Here is a 16816-nt window from a genome sequence, read left to right as displayed (position 1 = left end):
AACACATATTTCACCAAAGAAGACAAACAAGTGGCAAATAAGAATATGAAAAGTTGCTTCAAGTCATATGTCATCAGGGAAACAGAAATTAAAACAACAACGAGATACTACTACACACCTACTAAAACGGCCTAAATCTAAAACACTGACAACACCAAATGCTGGTGAGGATTTGGAGCAATAGGAACTCTTATTTGCTGCTGGTGGGAATGCAAAATAGTACAGCTATTTTGGAAGACAGTTTGGCAGCTTCTTACAAAGCTAAACATACCCTTACCATATAATCTAGCAATCATACTCTTTGGTATTTACCCCAAAGAGTTGAAAACGTATATTCGAACAAAAACCTGAACAAAAATGTTTACAGTAGCTTTATTCATAATTGCCAAAACTTGGAAGCAACCAAATGTCTTTAAGAGGTGAATGGATAAACAATCCATACAATGGATAAACAGCCACACAACAGAGTACTTTCAGCAATAAAAAGAAATGGACTATCACCTTACAGGCAATACAATGGCACTAAATTCATATCTCTCAATACTTACCCTGAATGTTAATGGGCTAAATGCCCCAATCAAAAGACACAGGGTATCAGAATGGATAAAAAAACAAAACCCATCTATATGTTGCCTACAAGAAACTCATCTTAAACCTGAAGACACCTCCAGATTTAAAGTGAGGGGGTGGAAAAGAATTTACCATGCTAATGGACAGCAGAAGAAAGCAGGAGTGGCAATCCTTATATCAGATCAATTAGATTTTAAGCCAAAGACTATAATAAGAGATGAGGAAGGACACTATATCATACTCAAAAAGAAATGGACTATCAAGCCGTGCAAAGACACAGAAGAGCTCAAATGCGTATTGGTAACTGAAAGAAGGCAATTTGAAGAAGCTATGTATATAATTCCACGTATATTTCCATTCTGGAAAAGGTGAAATTTGTAAACAGTAAAAGAACAGAATCAAACAAGCAAAAAACAACAACCCCCACCCTTACTCCTGAAATAGACGTTGCCCTGAGCTTAGGGGGAGGGACGGAGGGATAAAGAGATGGAGCCATAAGGGATTTTTAGGCAAGTGAAACTACTCTGTATGATCCTGCAGTAGTGGATACATGTCAAAACCCAGAGTGTACAACACAAAGAGTAAGCCCTACTGTGAATTCTTGACTTTAGTAAATAACATATCAATATTGGCTCATCATTATAACAACTGAGCCACAATAATGCCAGATGTTAACAACAGGGAAAACTTGGGGGAGGGGAAGACATAAGGGTTTATATGAGAATTCTGCACTTTGTTCAATTTTCTGAAAATCCCAAACTACTAGGAAAAAAAAAAAGTCATTAATTTAAAAAAAAATGTATTACTCCTAATCTTGGAAAACAAGCAAAAGTAAAAAGAAAAACCTCTCCACTCCTCATTCCTACCACTATACAACTGTATGTTTAATTTTAAAGTTGAAAAGAATCCTTTAAAATAAAACAAACTAGGCAGCCAAGGTTAACAGGGTAGTCTAGAGAGTATGTGCTGTTTCAAATATATCAAGTAAGAAAAGAATTTAAAAATAAAATTCCTATCAGCACGTTTTATGGCCATGCCATCAGCCTCCCATTCTAGGAAGCGAAGTACCCTAACTCACCTCATTCACCCCGCCTCGCATTGTCTGGCAGCTGCGCTCCTGATGTCCTGGGTCAATGCCAGAACTTCACTTGGCATCCGCAGAAAGTGCATCCTGACCTGACACGCTCAGGAAAGCACCGGAAAAGTTCCTGCTGAACTTGCCTCAGATACGTTTGCAGTCACAATCTAGGCAGAAATAATGACCCCAAACTATGCAACTTCATAACGTGCTTTAATGAGTTGCAGAAATGAGAGCAGACTGTCACAAGGCCTTCCCTGAGCCATGCGGCCTTGGGAATGGTGGCTGACCAGTGACCTCCTGGACTGTGGCCACCTCCCCTCCAGCTTCAACTCCTCAAGCAAGGTCGGGATCTTGCCGCCTCAGCTGGCGGTGATGCTGACCTCTGTGGACTGCGTCCCTTCTCCTTATCATCCAGATCCCCAAATTTCAGGGGGAAAATTGTGTGCCAAAATGAATGTTCTCTTCTTCGTAGTCAACCTACAAATTCCTCCTAAAAGTCATAGTTTTGGACAGAAGCCTCATTTGGGGTAACCAGCCAGCACTCCGTTCACATTCTCCAAAATTACAAAATAAAGCCAAACAAAAGCAAAACAACCCCAAATCCAGATCTGGGAAGAAAAAAAAAAGTCTTTTAAGCAAAAGAAGAAAGGTATATGATTAACATAAATCAGGCTAAATGAGAAATGAACTATGGGATTAGGAGGGCTATAATCTCCTCTCTTCTTTGTCCTTCCATCCTTTACCCTTATGCCCACAAGCCTCAAACCGTGCAATCCTTATGCTGGCCTTGCCTCAATTCTTTTGCAAAAAACCAGAACACAAACATTCTGGTGATGACATACATATAAGAGATCTGTGCAAATATTCAGATCTGGTGGGGTTTAGAGCAATTTTGCCTTAAGGGAAGCTGGCAAAGCCTGGCAGAGTTTACAAAACAGAAATATCCTTTAAAAGCGGTAATTCCCAATAATTTTAGAAATTGAGACACTTTATAAAAATCTGGAACACTCCCCTCCTCCTCCTCTACAGCAAAGTTATAAGTAAATGTAACTTTGTTCTTGACAACTTCCTGAGAATTTAATGAGACCACTTGAGATAAATAAGGACACTTGTGTATTCCCAAACCTGCTTTGGAAAATAACAGCTGCAAAGACCAATATATTAGAAATACATTACACTCGCTAAATATCTTATTTCACTTCTGGGCCCGTGGCTGATATACAGTGAGTGCTCAATAAGTGTTTGTTGAATGAATAGAAAATCATACACATACGGTTCACTTTTTCTCATTCAATGTAGTATCGCAGAGATAGGGGTTATCTAGAGCAGTGGTTCTCAAACGGTAGTCCCCAGACCAGCAGTATGATGTCTCCTAGGAATCTGATAAAAGCACAAATCCCTCTTCCATCCCGACCCAGGGATTATAGAGTGGGCCCAGTGATTTTGATGCACATTGAAGTTTAAGCACCACTCATCAAAAAAGATCCTTTAACAAGGAGGTGTTTTTTTTCCACTTCCCATGCTAACAGAGTAAGAATTCTATGCCTCTAATTCCTTTACTATCTCACTGAGAAAAGTCCTGAGACAGGATTTACCAGTTTCACTGATGAGGGTTTATGGTGAATTCTGTGGCATCTGGGCAAGAAGAAAAGATGTCTCAGCTCAATGGAAACCAAAGGAGGAGACATTCAGAGTACTGAAGACTACCCATACATGAGGGCATAAGAGAGGCCTTGAAGTCTCATGTGTGACATTGCATAATGGCATTGGATGCAGGCCACAGAGGCCCAGCAGCCTTCCCTCCACATAGGGTTTGGTTTCCATGTGCTTTCCCAATAGGGATTATATTGCCTTTGAGACTCCACTGCAGAAACATGCTCTTTTGGTCAAATGGGTGACATCTGAGCCCTTCATGGTCACAGTGCTTGCTGTTTGGTAAGCTGCTTGTAACCCCTTCTAAACACAGGCAGGCAGTTCGAGGCAATTCTGTCCCATGGATCTAAGGCTTTGTCTTGCCTGGAGGAGTGATGTAATTAAAAAAAAAAAAAAAGTTCCTCCCCAAATCAAGTTCAACTTCTAGTATTGTAATAGGCTGACCAACTCGTCTCTATTTGCCTGGAGCTGTCCTGGTGTTCGCACTGAAAATCTCACATCGAGGAAAACTTTTCAGTTCTATGCAGAACTACCTCACTTAGGTGAGGTATCACAGGAAAGGGTAGGTGGTCTCATTTCACAGTGATCTCTAGGACCCTCTCTGCTTTATGGCCCCATGTGATAACTGTTGTTAATGATCATGTTCTGAGACACTACAGAATTGTATTCATTACACTTAGAATGAAAGGGAGTGATCGGTTTTAGAAAGTTGCAGCTGTCTGGAAAATGAAACTTACCCAGAATAACTCATTCACCGATGAGGTCTGTAGTCTATCCTTAACCAAGGGGCTAGAGTAATCATTTTAAAACACAACTCAGGTCAAGTCACTCCTGGGCTGAAAATGCTCAGCACTCTGCATTTCACTGGGTTTATACCCTCACTGTTGTGGGCCTCAGCACGACAACACCGGCAACTGCCTGGAAGTTTATAAGTATTGCAGAATCTTTGGAGCCACCCAGACCTACTGAATCAGAATCTTCATTTGGACTAGATCCCTGGGGTGCTTGTTAAGTCATTAAGAAGTACTGACCTGGGTACCAGACTGCCTCGGTTGGTAGAGCATGCGACTCTTTTTATTTTATTTTTTTATTTTTTATTTCTTTAAAACACGCCCCATGCCTAGCACAGAGCCCAACATGGGGCTTGAACTCAAGACCCTGAGATCAAGACCTGAGCTGAGATCAAGAGTCAGACACTCAATGACTGAGTCACCCAGGTGCCCCGAGCATGGAATTCTTGATCTCGGGGTTGTGAGTTTAAGCCCCATATTGGGGGTAGAGATTATTTAATAAATAAAAGTTAGAAGAAGTAGAAGTAGAAGAAGAAGGAGGAGGAGGAGGAATGGGGGAAGAGAAGGAGGGGAAGGAAGGAGGGGGAAGAGGAGAGGAGGAGAGCGAGGAGGAGAAGAGGAGGGGAAGGAGGAGCAAGAAGAAGGAAGAAGAATAATAAGTGCTGATGTGGCTCCTCACCTTCTACCATTCCTCTGGCTCTCCCAGCTCCCACCACAGGGCTTCTTTCCACCCTTCCCCTATTTCATGCAGGCTCTTCCCTCAGGGCCTTTGCCCTGGTATTCCTTTTGCCTGGAATGCTCTTCTCCCAAATACTGCATGGCTAATTTGCTCACCACTTTCAAGCCTTCTCAGTGAAACCAACCCTATCCACCCCATTTAAAAGTGCAATCATCCCCAACCCCCTCTTGCATACTTTGGCTACTCCGAAAGTCTCCCTCACAGTATTTTCTCCCTCATAACACTTGAACCCTTCTAACATCCCATACCACTGACTTTTGTACTATGCTTACTATTTATTGTCATCTCCCTCTGCTGGAACGTAGCACTGTGAGGACAGGAATTTTTTACTGTTGTTCCCTGATTTATCACACATGCCTAGAACAGTGTTAGTGCTGTATGTGGTGTGTGGGCTGACTCCTGCTACTTGTCCCAACAAGATTAGTAAAGAAATTTAGAATAATTTAGAGTAAGAAATTTAGAAAAGTTTAGATCATTTTGATATCTATACAACATCTAAGTATGCAATTATGTAACTAGTAGGTAACCTTTGAAAAACACGGGTTTGAATTGTGTGGGTTCACTTATACATGATTTTCCCCCAAAAGATAATTGGAAATTGTTTTTAGATTTGCAACAATTTGGAAAAGCTCTTAGATGAACTGCACAGTTTAGAAATACTGAAAAAATTTAAGAAAAAGGTATTACTATAAGAGTACAGTATATAATACATATAACACACAATATAGTGTTAATCAACTACTTATGTTATCAGTAAGGTCAACAGTATGTTATGAGTAGTTAAATTTTTGATGCACCAAAAGTTAGACATGGATTTTTGACTGTGTAGTGGTCAGCAATCCTAACCCCTGTGTTGTTGAAGGGTCAACTATAATTCTTTTCTATTGTATTCACAAAGTATCTGTGCAAATTGGAAATTAACCAACCCAAAACTGATCTTTTAAAACTAAGAAGTTTTCTTTTAAAAATAAGAAGTCCGAGAACAGGACAGTTCCTGGCACTTAGTAAGTATTAATAATTGCTGAGTAAATAGATGAATAATAAATATAAGGAAAATGTCTAAAGAATACATTTTTAAAGAGTAAAATCAGACCAAGTCTGTCTATATGCCCATCAGGTCTAATTAAATAATTTCACTGCTTGAATTAGTTGCAAAGTGATTCTTACTATGTACTTCCTGGATATACTGTGCTTTCCTCTTCTATGTGAAGATGAGTCAGGCTCAGATGGACAAATTAAGGACTACTTCTGAGACTCTCTGCCTAAGGGGCTGAAGACAGCCTTTGTACAAGCCCCACATCTGTATACTTCTTTGCATGCCTGCCCTGAACAGAGCTGGCCTGACAGGATCTTTAGATTTATTCCCCACTTCCCTCCATCCCCCACCCCACCAGACCACTCCATACAAGAGTGAAGTTATTAGAAGTCACTGAAAGTTACAAGGCTAACTTGTTGGATGTTAGTGGGTTTTTTTTATACTGAAAGATCACAATATTCTCGTTCAGTCTTTCATAGAAATATAGGTTGAAATAATGGGTAATTCAAGGTAAAAAATTAAATGCAAAAGTATAACTTGCTGAAATGTTTCTTACAGAATATACTCTTGTTTCTGCAGCTGATAACCTTGAAAACATATAATTGGAAAGCTTTTGCTCTTTGATCCATCTTTGCTACTTTCTACATAATGCGTTTTCCTGCCTAAACCTTTTTCTTTCCCCCACTCAAAACAACAGCAACAAAATAAAACAGGTTGGATCACTTTAACCTGCTCTAGTGGTATGCTATCCTATTTGGGGGTGACTAAGAGACATTTATTTTATTTCAGGATTATTAGAAACACATTTTAAAACTTTTCTCTGTCTCATTCAAGAGCTTCATTACATTCTTGCTTCCATTATATTTCATCACGGCTTTGGATGCTCAAGAATTCAGTTAGAAGATGTAGGCTAGGCTGTGAGGAGAGAATACAGAAATGAAAAGATACAATCCCAGAGAGTTTAAAATCTAGTAGATGAATGAAAATATAATGTAAGGCAGGATGTGGTAAGTACTAAAAGAAGAGTCAAGGGGCACAGAAGAGGGAACCATGGGGAATCAAGAATGGAGAGGACCAGGGAGCATGAGTGGCTCAGTCAGTTAAGCATCCAAATCCAACTCTTGATTTTGGCTCAGGTCATGATCTCAGGGTTGTGAGATGGAGCTCTGCATCGGGCTGTGTGCTGGGCATGGAGCATGCTTAAGATTCTCTCTCTCCCTCTTCCTCTGTCTCTCTCCCCCTACCCTCAGGCCCTCATCCCCTCAACTCACGTTCTTTAAAAAAAAAAAAAAAAAAAAAAGGATGGAAAGCACTGAAAGTGAACAGGAAGAAGGATAGATGGGGCAGAGGGCACTGTGTGAGCAATGTCACAGGGGAGAGGACATACTAGGTATGCTTGGAGAACAGAGAACAGTTTGGATATTCTGAAGCAAAGAATGAGGAAGAGAGATCAGTGGAAGATACAGCTAGAAAGGAAGATTAAGACCATAACAGAGATAGCCTTGAATGTCACACCAAGAAATTTAGAGCTGATGCTGAAGCAGTGGGGAGCCATGGAGGAATATGGAGGAAGGGAATGTTAGTATCAGAGTATGCTTTAGAAAATCTCCTCAGGGGGCACCTGGGTGGCTCAGTGGGTTAAGCCTCTGCCTTCAACTCAGGTCACGGTCTCAGGGTCCTGGGATCAAGCCCTGCATTTGGCTCTCTGTGCAGTGGGGAGCCTGCTTCCTCTTCTCTCTCTGCCTGCCTCTCTGCCTATGTGTGATCTCTGTCTGTCAAGTAAATAAAAGAAAAAAAAATCTCCTCAGATATCTGTGCAGAAGATAAGTTGAAGGAGGAAAAGAATGGAAGCAGGAAGACTACTTTGGATGCTATTTACAAGAGTGTAAGGAGAAGTAATGGTGATAGTGGCAAACCCAAGAGAAAACCATCCAGATTGGAGGGAAAAAACAAGTGTGACAGGAAAGTGCATCTGAGCCACTTATAGCAAGTCAGATGTGTAGCTTATTAGTGAGCTTGACTTTGGAAATACTTTCCTAAAGACCAAGAAAGATGATTATAATCCAACAAATCTCTTTAATAGTTAATTCAAAATACAATATATTTTTACTCCCTATAAACTCCTACCAAAATTTAGTGCCTTACAATAAGAACTTTATTTCTCTGTTTTTCATACTTATAGATTAAATTTGCATTTATATAATATCAATAGCAATGAGTACAACAGCAACAGCTGAAATAATGTACCCTTGTCATGAACCAGACACCATGCTGTGCTCTTTGCTTGTACTACCAGCTCATTGGATCCTGAGGATAACCCCTCAGCTATGAATTACCATTTCCTCATTTGACATGTGTAAGTACTGAGATAGGGAGTTGTTTCATAACTCAGTTAACACTACACAGGAGAACAGAGATGTGAATCCAGGCAGGTCTCATTCTAGAATCTGTGCCTTTGGCTACTCAATCATACTTAAAATTTTTCTTTTTACATATATTTTAAAGTAGAATGTCAAAAGTGAACAAAGATCAGATGAGAGAAATTGAAAACAAACAGCAAGATGGTAGATTTAAGCCAAAATACATCAATAATCACATTAAATATAAATGGTCTAAACAGCACAATTAAAAGGTAGAGATTGTCTGTTTGGATAGAGACAAATGCCAACCAAATTCTTGCATAATGGATTCTGCTCTACCACCTTGTCTTTTCCCTAAATTTCCCTCTTTTTTTTTGCACCACTCCTATCCCTACCTCATTGTGGCCTTATTCCTGAACACTATCTGGCTGTGTGGGAACACTGAACACCATGGGGAAAATATTCCCTTTGACAGATTTATCATTTTCTGCATACCCATTTAAAAGGCTCTGCTATAGTACACTCATCCTCTCTTGTCTCTCTCCAACAGCCTAAGTTCCATATAGACTGAAGGTCCTAACACACTTATTGTACATTCTTCACTTCATATTGTACTACTTTGTTACTGAAAAACAGGCTAAGAAGAAATTTGGAGAGACCTGAGAATTTATTGCATATTCCAGAAAAACAGATGAAGTCAATACTGAGTGTAATGTCAGTATTTTAAGCTGAAAAAGTTTCTTTCTTTGGAAGGTCCACACTGCTCTTTGTATCTTCTGGTTCTTAAGTATTTCTTACAATCATGCTTCTATTTTATCTTCCAGAAGTACACATAAACCACACATTATAGCCACACATAAGCCCCAAACTAACTTTCACCATATTCTGTAGCAAAAAATTTAGAAAGGGGGCCATAAATTGCTATTTCTCAAAGGAGTGTGGCAAGATGTGTGTACTCTTGCTGAAAGAATTGCCAAATGTATTGCCAAAAGAGCAGAACTACTCTCTAAATCCATATTCTTTACAAGTCCTAGATTTTGACCCAAAATGATCTGTTCCACTGGAAGCTGACCAGTTGTCTGTCTTTCCTTTGACAAAATGAAATTGTGAGGCAGTTTCCTAATTTGAGGTTCTTAACAGGTTAAGGGAAATAATGGTCTTTGATATTCACTTTCTTCCCTCAGAGAAGTAAACTTGAATGGCATGAGGAGGCAGTAAATGGGTACCTTTATTTTTATTTTTTAAAAGATTTTATTTATTTATTTGACAGAGAGAGGGAGAGCACAAGCAGATGGGGTGGAAGGCAGAGGGAGAAGAAGATTCCCTGCTCGCTCAGCAGGGAGCCTGATGCAGGGCTTGATTCCAGAACTCTGGGTTCATGACCTAGGCCGAAGGCAATCTCCCAACTGAGCCATCCAGGCTCTCTATGGCTATTTTTTTTTTTAATAGATTTTACTTATTTATTTGACAGAGAGAGAGAAATCACAAGTTGGCAGAGAGGCAGGCGGGGGCGAGGGGGAAGCAGGCTCCCCACTGAGCAGAGAGCCTGATGCGGGGCTCAACTCCAGGTCATGAGATCATGAGATCATGACCTGAGCTGAAGGCAGAGGCCCAATCCACTGAGCCACCCAGGCACCCCATGGCTACTTTTAATACATATTTTGCTTCCAGCCTTAATGGCTGCACAAACGTGAATTTTTTGTGAACATTAAGTCATATTACTGAGTCCTACTTTTTAGATAGTCCTGCCTAACCAACTCATCAAAAAGTACACAAGCATGCAAAAGGTAGAAGCAGCACGCAATTCAAAATGTTCTTACCAAGTTTTGTAGGGGCTCCTTTTGAGGGACTTGGTCCTGGGCAACCTGGGGCAGCATGGCATGTCCGAGAAGATAGCAGATCAGTCCCAGAAATGGAGTGCTTCGCAAAGACCCAATAAGAGAAACATTACTTTTATCTTTGGAAGAAGCAGCGTCAAGGACATAGCTTCCATTTAACTAAGGGACCTTTAACCCTGATGATATGGGGAAGAAGCTAAGTATATTTGGGTCATGTGAGTTGCCCCTGTCTTGCATGAGAATTGAGTGGAGGTCCTCTCCTTGGGGCAATTAGTAGCAGAGTCTCAGCACCTTTTGCTTAATTCATTTATTTCTTCCTCTAAACAAGGCAACTTAGCCCTCTCTTAAATTAATTATAGTCCAGAATATAAAAAACAACTATGTGCTGATTTTCTCCTATACTTAATTTTTATCCCTAAGAAAGAAAAAAGAAAACCTATAGGAAGGTATTAATCTACTTAACATTTCTAAGTACATCATCCAAAGGATTTTGTTTTTTTAATCTTACATATGCTCAGCAGAGTTACTGGCAAAAACTGTACATTTTCTTCATTTCATCCTTTCAACATCAAATAGTAGGCAGCAAAAATTGGATCAGACTTCAAAGCCTGCTGTGGGCTCCAAGTCACAGAGAGACGCCTCCATTTCACATATTGAATTCGAGCAGGATATCAAAGTGCTACCAAAGAACCTCGGGTCCTTACTCAAAAAGAGGCTCTAACATCTGTAGAGAGTGGAGTGCACAGACAAATCACCTCGGGGAGCAGCTAGCATTTATTCTCAGCAGCAAATTTCCAGGCTTTTGATTCTCTCTTCACTGTACCTCCCTGTCTCTCTGCTGAACCAAAGTTCTTTAGCAAGCTGGGCTTTTGTCTCAAAGACTTCAAAATATCACTAACAGTTTCATGTTTGGATGACCTGACCAAGCAGCCACAGACAGGCTTCACAACCATTGACTTGGACAAGTCTGAAATAAAGATACATAGTCACTTTGGAATCAAAGTGTCCAGCTACCTTATTTGAATGTCCTGCGGAGACATCACACCCTTTTGGAGAACACTGGGTTTGTGGATGCCTAAAAAGAAAAATAATCATTTTTAAAAGGCCTGAAATCATGTTTAAGAACTTAAAGAGGATTGCTTTCCTCCAAAGAGGTATCAGAACATACTATGTTCCCATTGTTTTCCATTCTGGTCCTCAGTTAAAAGGACATGGTCAACTGAAGAAAATGCATCCTACTAAGTGTTACAGCTATAGTCTTAGTCAGCCTGAGGTTCTAAGACTGTAGTAGCCGCCCTTTTTAAAGTTGTATGATACAATTTAGTTCACTATTGGGCTTTCACAGACTTTACCAAGAAGCCAACAAAACTGATGCTAAGTTTGTACTTCCCAGCCAGCACACTGTAATCACATTGTTAGATAATTCAAAATAGATTCTGTAGTCAAATAAGTATGGGAAATACTGAGTTGTACAGTTAAGAGGCTTCCTCAGTTCAGGAATGATCTTTTACTATCACAACGTTCATTTATGGATTCCTAAAGGCAGGGTTGGAGGGTGGGTGTAGTTTCTCAAACTAATTTGATCAAGCAACTTAAAAAATGATAATCTACAAACACCTATTAAAATACTAATGTTTTATGGAGTAAAGTTTGGAAAAATCAATTGTACTGTGTCCCTAATTTCTAGTAATTGAAACCCATTGTATAAAAAGTGTGGTAATTATTACTCACTGTTAAAATACGAGCTGGACCTTTCAGAGAGAACACAGCAGAGTGCAAAGCACTGACTAGGGGAAAAGAAATCTGGGTTCTAATTCCTGTGTCAAGATCCCTGGTCTCTCTCTCTCTCTCTCTCACACACACTCACACACACACACACACAGACTGGGGATATTTCTACAGTATTCTGATTTCTAATTTTCCTCATCTGTAAAACGAAGGGATTGAGATAAACCATTCCTAAGGTATCTTCTAGTTCTATATTAAAAATTGTATTCTTTATTTAAACTGATAAATTCATTTTCTGTGAACAGTTCATGGATAATACCTTCAAAATACATCTATATGGAGAGTATAAGCAATATCTCATTTAAAAAATGTCACATCAGTACCTGGAGACAGGAGACTATAATGATACACTTATTTGTGTGCATATTTGTTTATCATATGTCTCCCACTATGGAATGTGCATTCCAAGAAGGCAGGGATCGTAGCTGCTTTATTCTATACTCTCCATCAGCACCTAACCCTGGGAGCTGGTATGTTGCAAAGTGCTCAATAAGTATTTGACAAGTTGAATGAATAAAAGAATAACTAGTAGATCCTCAAATATGAAGATCAGCAAGAATACCATTAATATTAACATTAAATTAATGAGCTTTTATTTATTTATTTATCCCCCTACTTTCTAAAAAAAATTGACATATAACGTATTGTTTCAGGGGTACAGGTCTGTGAATCATCAGTCTTACACAATTCATAGCACTCACCATAGCACATAATGAGCTTTTAAATAACACTTCATATTTTAAAAAATGCTTTTATAATTTAATGAGAATTTCACAACCATTTGAGCTAAGTGCTTTAATTGTCCCTATTATATAGATGAAGAACCTGTAGTTCAGGTAAGGGACTTGGCCAGGGACCAGGTGACTACCTGGCAGAGCTAAAACACTGACCCCTTTTGGTCTGAGTTCAAATCCTTTGTCCTCCTCTGAAGCTTGACACCCTCTATACCCTTTGGTTTCTGTGCATCAGGCCAAGGAACTCATTCCTGTCAGCCTAGGCAAGTCCCAGCGGTTCTGGGATACCTAAATGACAGATGGACTCTGAGGTCCTTGAGGAGTGAGTCCTGGAAAGGTTTGAAGACAATCGAAGGAAGAGAGTTTAGCTGTCACATTACTATGGGCTTTCTAATTTCTACCCTACAAGCTCCAACATGGGAATGAAACCTCTTAAGAAATCTGCTCACTTGCATGGCGTTGTAGGATCCAAAAGTCAGGGGCAGACATCTTCCAGCTCTCCGCTGAGGTTCAGCTCAGCAGTCTGAGCCCCTCCTCGTTCAAGCCCTTGGGAGAATCTAAGGCAGCTCAATACAATGTTTATATGTATTACTTGGTTTTATAAAAGCAAGGGTGGGATGGGTAGTATCCATAGGCAAATAGATTAGAAAACACCTGATTAAGCAAATACTTGACTAAAGCAGATTTCTTTCTCAAGAGGCTTTCCAGAACCTTTAGCTTAATGCCATGCACAATGAAACTCCACTAGTAGAAAACAACACACAGCATTTCCCAGATGTAATTTTAGAATGGCACCCTTCTCCCAGGGAATATGTTGGAGGCCTACTGGTTCCTATAACATGCCTTAGGAAATTCTAATCTGAGCAGCCCTTATTTGAAACAAATCCCAATCTGCTATTATGGGCCATCGAGGTAGCTAAGCCTGTTGTGTCTGCCTTGGCTCAGATCGTGATCCTAGGGTCCTGGGATCGAGCCCCTCATGAGGCTCCCTGCTCAGAGAGAGTCTATTTCTCCCTCTCCCTCTGCACCTCCCCCTGCTCGTGCATGTACTCTCTCTCTCAAATAAATAAAATCTTTTTAAAAAATAAAATAAAAAATGGTATAGTTTTCTTCAAAAGTCTAACTGCCTCAACTCTTTTGCAGCAATTTATCTGATATTTTGTCATCTGCTTCAAGGACTTGAGACTGGCAGTCAATGATAATGCTCCATAAGCTGTCACTTAATGAAATAAGTAACAAGCACAATAATAAGGAAAATCACAATAATAAAAAATAACCAATGCTTATTGTATGCATATATCTCACCAGGCATCGGTCAAAGAATGGATACATGGACATTTCATATAACACTTCTAACAGCCATGTGAATTGGTTATATTTTTATACCCATTTTACAGGTGAGGGAATCGAGGATCAAGAAACTAATGACTTGGCTCATCTCATAACTAGTGCATAAATAGTGCACCATAATTTGACAAAGTACAACATCCATTCATAATAAAAACCTCAACAAATTAGGTTGAGAGGGAACATACCTCAACATAATACAGGTTATACATATGAAGAACCCACAGCTAGTACCATCCTCAATGGGGAAAAACTGAGAGCTTTCACCTAAGGTCAGGAACAAGACATGGATGTTCACTCTCACCACTTGAATTCAACATACTACTAGAAATCCTAGCCATTGCAGTCAGACAACAAAGAAATAAAAGGTATCCAAATTGGAAAGGAAGAAGTAAAACTTTTCATTATTTGCAGATTACATGATACTACATATAGAAAACCTGAAAGATTCTAAAAAAAAACAACAAAAAAAAAAAACAACAAAAACAAACCCCTGCTAGAACTGATAAACTCAGTAAAGTCACAGGATACAAAATCAATGTTCAGAAATCTGTGACACCTCTATACACCACTAATGATGCAGCAGAAAGAGAAATTAAGAAACCAATCCCATTTACAATTGTACCAAAAATAATGATACCTAGGAATAAACTTAACCAAAGAGGTAAAAGACCTATACTCTGAAAACTATAAAACACTGATGAAAGAAAGTGAAGATGACAAAAGAAATGGAAAGACATTTCTATGCTCATGGATTGGAAGAGCAAATATTGTTAAAGTCTCTATACTACACAAAACAACTATACATTTAATGTAATTCCTATCAAAATGCCAACAACATTTTCCACAGAACTAGACCAAATAACCTAAAATTTATATGGAACCCCAAAAGACCCTGAATAGCCAAAGCAATCTTGAACAAGAAAAGCGAAGGTGGAGACATCACAATTCTGGATTTCGAGTTATATTACAAAGCTATAGTGATCGAAACAGTATGGTACAGGTATAAAAACAGACATGGAGACCAATGGAACAGAGTAGAAAACCCAGAAATGAACCCATAACTATCTGATCAATTAATCTTTGACAAAGCAGGAAAGAGTATCCAACAGGAAAAGGACAATTTCTTCAACAAATGGTGTTGAGAAAACTGGACAGTAACATGTGGAAAAGAAACTGGACCACTTTCTTACACCATACACAAAAATAAATTCAAAGTGGGTTAAAGACCTAATTGTAAGACTTGAAACCATAAAAATCCTGGAAGAGAACACAGGCAGTAACCTTTTTTGACACTGGACATAGCAACTTTTTTCTAGATATGTCTCCTGAGGCAAAAGAAATGAAATAAAAAATAAACTACTGCGACTACTTCAAAATAAAAAGCTTCTGCCCAGCAAAGGAAACAATCAATAAATCTAAAAGACAATTTACGGAACAGGAGACTATATCTGCAAATGACATATCCAATAAAGGGTTAGTATCCAAAATATACAAAGAATTTACACAACTCAACACTCAAAAAACAAATAATCCAATTAAAAATGGGCAAAAAACATGAACTGACATTTCTCCAAAGAAGACATCCAGATAGCCAATAGACACATGGAAAGATGTTCATTATCACTTACCATCAGGGAAATGCAAATCAAAACTACAATGAGATATCATCTCACACCTGTCAGAATGGCTAAAATCAAAAACACAAGAAATAGCAAGTGTTGGCAAGGATGTGGAGAAAGAGGATCCCTCCTGTACTGTTGGTGGGAAAGCAACCTGGTACAGCCACAGTGGAAAACAGTATGGAGGCTCCTCAGAAAGTTAAAAATAGAACTACTCTACAATCTAGCAATTGCACTACTGGGTATTTGCCCCCAAAATACATAAACAACAATTCAAAGGGATACGTGCATCCCTATGTTTATCGCGACTTTATTTATAATAGTGAAATTATGGATGCACTTGTTCATCAACATATAAATGGATAAAGACAATTTGGTGTCTATACATAATGGGATATTACTCAGCCATAAAGAAAAATGAAACTTTGCCATTTGCAATTACATGGATGGAACTAAAGAGTATATACTAAGCAACCTAAGTCAGAGAAAGAAATACCATATGATTTCACTCACATGTAGAATTTAAGAAATAAAATAAATGAGCAAAGGGAAAAAAAAGAGGGAGAGAGAGAAGAAACAGACTCTTAACTATAGAGAACAAACTGATAGTTACCAGAGGGGAGGTGGGTGGGGGGATGGGTTAAAGAGGTGATGGGATTAAGGAGAGCACTTGTCCTAATGAGCATGGGTGATGTATGGAATTGTTGAATTAAAATATTGTACACCTGAAACTAAAACAACACTGTATTTTAACTAACCAGAATTAAAATAAAAACGTTAAAAAACAGCACAGCATAAAACCTGCTGACATAGAAAAAGAGATTCCAAAGGGAAATTATTGAATTAGGCAAGGATTTTCAAGAGCTCATTAGACCTTCTGAGAAATGCTTGATAGTTAATGGGACAGTCCTATGCTGCCAAAGCACCTCCACACTGAGTCCTTCACACTGAGTCCGAAGATTAATTGGTCAGGAGAGCAAGGTAATGGTACATCTTAATCCAGCACTAGTCTTAGCACCACTAATGCCTAGACAACATTGTTTTGTGATGTGAGGCAATGTGAAGTATTTGACATTTATATTTTTTGTTTCAGTCAAAAACATTTAACTTGAAAGTAATCAAAGCTTTCAATCTTCCAGTTTACCTAGAACACAGGGTATCTAGGGATACGCTAAGACCACAAAGAATCAAGCAAACAAATAGAGAAGGTGAGCTATAATTAGCTCAATCTCTTAAAAAGTCAATGTCATGAGAAAG

At 39.0% G+C, this 16816-nt stretch overlaps 1 protein-coding gene across 1 annotated transcript in view; it reads right to left on the bottom strand.

Annotated features, from left to right (window-relative positions):
* LOC111140755 (myosin IIIB) overlaps positions 1 to 16816 on the bottom strand; it is a 427320-nt gene that overhangs the window by 81925 nt on the left and 328579 nt on the right. Inside the window, exons 33-34 of the mRNA XM_022492953.1 lie at positions 11083 to 11143; positions 10051 to 10150 (exon numbers count right to left, since the gene is read on the bottom strand). Of these exons, the coding sequence (XP_022348661.1) occupies positions 10051 to 10150; positions 11083 to 11143 (161 nt within the window). The remainder of the gene's footprint in view (positions 1 to 10050; positions 10151 to 11082; positions 11144 to 16816) is intronic.

This window comes from Enhydra lutris, unplaced genomic scaffold (genome assembly GCF_002288905.1).
Source record: "Enhydra lutris kenyoni isolate GAN:26980312 unplaced genomic scaffold, ASM228890v2 scaffoldscaffold1, whole genome shotgun sequence".
In the NCBI taxonomy this organism is placed as follows: Eukaryota; Metazoa; Chordata; class Mammalia; order Carnivora; family Mustelidae; genus Enhydra; species Enhydra lutris.
Note: the sequence above shows the minus strand (reverse complement) of the source record. Positions and strands in the feature narration are given on the sequence as shown.